The following is a 5,762-nucleotide window of genomic DNA, read 5'->3' as shown; positions in this document are numbered from 1 at the left end:
GGGGCACCCAGAAACCACACGCGAGACAGGGGTGCACATGGCAAGGCCCGCGTGATGCGCCCTAGGCGGGCAGCAGCCCGCGCGTGCGCAGCTCAAGCAGCCCGGACAGCGTGTAGCGCAGGCGGCGGAGGGTGGTTTCCGAGCACAGTTGCGGGAAGCCCTGGCGGAAGGCGTCGGGGCTCATCAGCAGCAGCTGCAGCAGCGGCAAAACCAGGATGCCGAGCGGGAGCAGGAGCAGAAACTGCAGCGCGCCCAGGGCCCAGAGCCTGCAGAGCCGAAGAGCGCGGTGGCTTGCAGGGCTCGGGGAGCTGGACCACACCCGCAGCCCCGCAGCCCCGCAGCCCCGCACCCGTCACCGGGCTCACCCGATGCCCACCGCGTCTGCGCGGCTAAACCACCGCTTCTCCTGGGGGAGAGAAGGGAGAAGGCGTCCAGCTCCGCGTCGGGGAGCTTCTTGCAGGGGCTGTCCCGTCGGATGGGAGCGGGCACCGAGGGCCCGGCGGCCCGTCGTGGGGAAGTCACGCCGGGAGGGGGGCCGGGCTGTCGGGCTGATGGCCCTCGTGGCGGGGCGGGACAGGGAGCTCACATAGTCGGCCTTGGCCACCTCCTCCATGAGCGAGCCCGCGCAGTCCTGCAGCCGGCGAGGCTGAGAGCTGCCCCTGCGGAGACAGCCATCGGCGTGCGCGCGCGGCCCTGGCCCCGCGGCCGCCCTCCTCGCACGCCCCGCAGTCCCCGGGCCCTTACAGCTCGGCGCCGCCGCGAGAAGCGTCCAGCGCAGCCGCCGCCTTCATCACCTTACCCTGCAGCTCCTGGAGGGACGGGAGCGAGCCCTGGGGGCTGGCTGGGGGCGGGCCGGGCCGGCCTGGGGCAGGGATGGAGGCGCGCGGGTCTCGGGGCGGCGAGGGGCGGGGGGCGCGGGTCTCGGGGCGGGGTGGGGCGGGGGGCGCGGGTCTCGGGGCGGCGAGGGGCGGGGGGCGCGGGTCTCGGGGCGGGGTGGGGCGGGGGGCGCGGGTCTCGGGGCGGGGTGGGGCGGGGGGCGCGGGTCTCGGGGCGGCGAGGGGCGGGGGGCGCGGGTCTCGGGGCGGGGCGGGGGGCGCGGGTCTCGGGGCGGGGTGGGGCGGGGGGCGCGGGTCTCGGGGCGGCGAGGGGCGGGGGGCGCGGGTCTCGGGGCGGGGTGGGGCGGGGGGCGCGGGTCTCGGGGCAGCGAGGGGCGGGGGGCGCGGGTCTCGGGGCGGGGCGGGGGGCGCGGGTCTCGGGGCGGGGTGGGGCGGGGGGCGCGGGTCTCGGGGCGGCGAGGGGCGGGGGGCGCGGGTCTCGGGGCGGGGCGGGGCGGGGGGCGCGGGTCTCGGGGCGGCGAGGGGCGGGGGGCGCGGGTCTCGGGGCGGCCGCACCTGTAGCACTTGACTCTGCTCCTGGAAGTTGGCCCAGGTCTCCTGGATCCGCTGCGTGCCCTGGGGTGCAGAGAACGCTGATTCAACTGGAGGGGGCACGCCCCTCTCCGCCCTCCAGCACCTGCCTGGGCTCCAACCCCGCTCCCCACCCCCCAAAACACACACCCGGTTCCGCCCGCACCTGCCGTAGGCCCTCCACCTGCTCGCTGTGCCTGGCCTCCATCACCTCCAGCTGTTTCTTCCCCAGGGGTCCCAGCGACGTCAGGAGCCGAGAAGGCGCGGCTCCCGGCCGACCCCGAGATCACGGCTCCACCCGCGGCGCTGCCAGCCGACTCCGGCCCGCCCTCGCGGCCCCGCCCACGCGGCCCTTTCCGGGGACCCTAGGGACCCCCCGGAAGTACCTGCAGTGCCACCAGTTGGGTTTCGAACTGCTGCCCCTCGGACTGCTGCCTCCGCTTATCTCCTCCGTAGTAGAAGAGCTAAGGGTGCGAGCGGTGAGCGGGAGCGTGCGGGGCCTCCGGAGCCGGGGCGGGGGGCGGGGGGCGGAAACCAGGCGGGGACTCGGGAGGACCCGGGCGGAGCCGCTACCTGACTTGACAGCTCCTCCCACTGCTCCTGTAGCTGCCGGCGGTGTCGCTCCTTCGGGCGAGGCGGAGAGGGCGGTCACGCGGGGTGGGGGTCCCCGCCCGCGCCCCTCCCTCCGGGGAACGCACCAGCTTCTGTTGGCGCTGCCGCTCCGCGTCCAGCAGTTCGCACACCCGCTCCGCGCGCTTCCGGGCCGCCTCGCGCGCCTCAGCCCTCGCGGTCAGCGCCACCTGGTTTCTCCTTCGCTGCAGGCTACAGAGGGGGGCACCGAGGCTCCAGCAGCCGCGGCCCGTGCCCTCCCCTCCGTGGGGCACCTGGGCCTGGAGCGAGGCGCAGACCCGGGAGGCGCCGCACCGCCGCGGTCCCCGCGCACCTGCGCTCGCGCTCCCGCAGGCCCTGCAGGCGCCCGGTGAGGCTCTCGCTCTCCGCCTGGAGCCCGCGCACCAGCTCCTCCAGCTCCTGGTTCCGCTGGCGCCCGTCGCGGTTGTCCTTCTGCAGCTGCAGCAGCAGCTCCTCCTGCGTCTCGGCCATAGCTCCCAGGGTTCTGCCGCACCCCCGTCCTGGTCTCGCCGCCGGCACCCGCGAGCGCGGGGCGCGTCACAATGTGCTGCGGCCAGTTCGTAGGCTCGACCCGCGAGCCCAGCCCCGCGCGGCTCACCGAGGACCGCGCTCATTCCGTCATTTCCAAGTTATTGATGGACCATCATGGGATCAGTGAAAGGTTAATAAAATACTAATAACTAATTCCGAAAAATCGAAGACTGGTTTCCCTATACTGCACATGGCACTTGCAAAATGATGGATCTCTCTTGTGGGGAAGACTTGGAAATCTATATCAGGATCCATAAATATGATCCTATCTTTTGGCGCAATTATTCCACTCCTGGGAATTTATCAAAGGGAAGGAGGAGAAAAGTGAATTACTAAGCATTCAGTAGTTCATTGAAATGGCTACCGCATTCGCAAAAAGGAAGTAAGTATTTTAGCAAAAATAAAGATATAGTGTCTAGTGGGAAAAGTTTGATCTAGCACTGATGCTAAAATAAGATTAATAATTATAAGGTGGCAATATTCTTTAAAGGAAACAAAGGCAGCTATTTTGTTTGGAAAGGCTATAGGCATGTTAGTGCTTTTAAACATGCCTTAATCAATTAGGAACTTAGATCCTGTAGCACTGTCCTCCTGTTGTTCATCGCTTGAGAGGGCTCAGTAGCGTCTCCATTGTGACAATTGTTACTGTGTTTGGCATATCAAATACGTCATGGGTAGCTTGCCAGGCTTTGCCGCAGGCGAGATACTCTCGGTAGTTTGCCAGGCTCTCCGAGAGGGGCAGAGGAATCGAACCCGGGTCGGCTGCGAGCAAGGTAAGCGCCGTACCGCTGTGCTATTGCTCCAGGAACTTAGATACAAAACTAAATAATTGGATAACCAAGTTAAAAGAGGTACACAAAAAACTAAGTGGTTTCTGGGGCCAGAGTAATAGTACAGCGGGTAGGGTGTTTGTTCTACACGTGGTCTACCTGAGTTCGATTACCTGACACCCCATATGACCCCCTGAGCCTGGCAGGAGTGAATCCTTAATGCAGGGCCAGGAGTAAGCCCTAAGCGCCACCTGGTGTGCCCCACCCGGGGGGGATAAGAGCAGTTTCTTTGGAGGTTGTTCAAGATCCAGAAAAATTCATGTATTAAAGAGAACACCATCATTTCAGTGGTTTTTTCAGTAGGCACAGAAAACATGATAGAATTGAACTAAATGATTTCTAAAGTCCCTTCCAAAGGGAATGATAAGAACTCTAACCTGATAAAGCTTATTAGTTACGGGGCTGGAGCAATAGCACAGTGGGTAGGACATTTGCCTTGCACACGGCCAACCCAGGTTCGATTCCCAGCATCCCATATGGTCCGCTGAGCACCGCCAGGGGTAATTCCTGAGTGCAGAGCCAGGAGTAACCCCTGTGCATCACCGGGTATGACCCAAAAAGAAAAAAAAAATAAAGACTATTAGTTATAACGTACACAGTTTAGTGAGTAGGGAGTATCCTATCCTATATGCAGCTGAAGGCAAGTCTTTAAAAAGCGGCAAGAACAATGATGATCCTGCTAAGGTCTAACAGGTCTTCCACAAAGCAAGAAAAAAAGTAAAGTTGGAAGGGTGTGAAGTTAGTTCCCTCCCCTAATGCTTTCCTTTCACATTCCTTCTTTTTGGGGGGTGGGGTGGGGATGGGGGCATACCCAGCAGTGCTCAGGGCTTACTCCTGGCTGTGCACAGGGGTCGTCACTCCTGGTGGGCTAGGAGGGCCATATGAGGTGCCAGGGATTGAACTGAACCGGGGTCAGCCACATTCGAGGAAAGCACTTAACCTGCTGTACTATCACTCTGGTTCCATCACATTCCTTATCAATAGAAGCCAGGGATCAAACCCAGGGCTGAAAGGTTTCTTGAGTGGTTGGCTGCTCAGACGTCCTGAACTGAGGGAGGGACGGGAGGGGGAGGGGGAGATTCTTCTGTCCTCCCAGGAAGAATGGTGGAATGGAAACAACATCTAAGATCAAAGCTGAAACACTCCAAGAACCTGCCCTGATGAAGGTGCCCTGTTTTCAATCTACCGGGATCAAATCCACAGCACTCTGAGGCTACTCCTGGCTGTGGGGTCAGGGTTTAAACGAAGTCTCCTGCATGCACTCTTCAGTCCTGTTTTTTTCGGTTTTGGATTTTGGGCCACACGCAGCGATACTCAGGGCTTACTCCTGACCCTGCATTCAGGAATCCCACTCCTGGCAGTGCTCAGGGATGCCAAGGTTCAAGCTCTGGATGGTGATGTACAAGGGAAGAGCCCTACCTGCTTCGCTATTGCTCCAGCCTCCGCCCTGTCTTATTTCTTTTTCTTTTTTTTTGGGGGGGGTGCTTTTGGATCACACCAGCAATGCACCCAGCAATGCACAGGGGTTACTCCTGGCTCTGCACTCAGGAATTACTCCTGGCAGTGCTCAGGGGACCATATGGGATGCTGGGAATCAAACACGGGTCAGCCGCGTGCAAGGCAAACGCCCTACCTGCTACTATTGCTCCAACCTGTTTTATTTTTTATAGGGGCCTCTGCAGCAGTGTTCCAGGAGCAGAGGCCCCACACAGCACTACTCTGCAGGGCTTCACACGTCAAGGCAGAGGCTCTCTGGATTCTGAGTCGTTTGAAAGTCACTTCGGGGACTGGAGAAATGATCATAGGACTGGAGCATGTGCTTTGCAAAAGGGAGCCCCAATTTCAATCTTCAGCACTATACAGTCCCCACAGAGCCCTCCACGGGGAACTGTCCCCAACTGCACCGGCACAGTGTAGCCCCCCAATCAAAACAAATCAAAGCAGTTTCAACATGCAAGTCTCAAAGAATCTGATTCACGTGTTTTTTCGCCTCACGTGTCAGTGGAGAAAACACATTAAGTATGTGAGCCGAGAGAATGGTGCCATCAGCACCCTTTGCATCTGCAGGACCAAATCCTGTGGGATAAAAGGCAAAAAGGCCCAGGCCATCGGGGAAGGAAGAGCAGGGAGGTGTTCAGAGTTAAAAGGAGGTTGGGATGCAGTACAGCAGCAGTGTGTGTGGCCCTGGGTTCGATCCCCAGACTGCAAAAATAAATAAGAAAAGACTGCGAGAAGACACTGGCATCTGGGGCTGGAGTACAGGGGGCACCCTAGATACTCCAAGTGATGTCAAGAGTGACCCCTAAGCACTGCCAGGTATGCCTAGACCACCCCATCCTCCCCAAAACAAGGGTCCCTTCTGGAG

At 61.1% G+C, this 5,762-nt stretch overlaps 1 protein-coding gene across 2 annotated transcripts; it reads right to left on the bottom strand.

Annotated features, from left to right (window-relative positions):
• Positions 1-2,546, bottom strand: TMEM191C (transmembrane protein 191C). 2 transcript variants are annotated; one of them, XM_056120674.1, is made up of 10 exons: positions 2,350-2,546; positions 2,105-2,228; positions 1,980-2,030; positions 1,793-1,870; positions 1,573-1,629; positions 1,392-1,451; positions 745-809; positions 587-659; positions 366-406; positions 1-266 (listed from the first exon to the last, which is right to left on the bottom strand). In XM_056120674.1, the coding sequence occupies exons 1-10, from the start codon at positions 2,505-2,507 to the stop codon at positions 62-64; spliced, it is 912 nt and encodes a 303-aa protein (XP_055976649.1). In that variant the 5' UTR covers positions 2,508-2,546; the 3' UTR covers positions 1-61. The 2 variants fall into 2 exon arrangements, with proteins under 2 accessions (XP_055976649.1, XP_055976650.1); XM_056120675.1 differs by having other exon boundaries at positions 1,573-1,623.
• Positions 2,547-5,762: the final 3,216 nt, after the last annotated feature.

The sequence above is a fragment of the Sorex fumeus genome, unplaced genomic scaffold (genome assembly GCF_029834395.1).
Source record: "Sorex fumeus unplaced genomic scaffold, SorFum_2.1 ptg000043l, whole genome shotgun sequence".
NCBI lineage: Eukaryota > Metazoa > Chordata > Mammalia > Eulipotyphla > Soricidae > Sorex > Sorex fumeus.
This window is presented reverse-complemented; position numbering and strand designations above follow the sequence as displayed.

Excerpts from the sequence above, each read along its gene's own strand:
- TMEM191C (XM_056120674.1), bottom strand. The coding sequence starts at position 2,507 with ATGGCCGAGACGCAGGAGGAGCTGCTGCTGCAGCTGCAGAAGGACAAC. Across the intron at positions 2,031-2,104 it reads GGCAGCGCCAACAGAAGCTG|GAGCGACACCGCCGGCAGCT; the intron begins GTGCGTTCCCCG and ends CCTCGCCCGAAG. Across the intron at positions 660-744 it reads TCTCGCGGCGGCGCCGAGCT|GGGCAGCTCTCAGCCTCGCC; the intron begins GTAAGGGCCCGG and ends CTGTCTCCGCAG.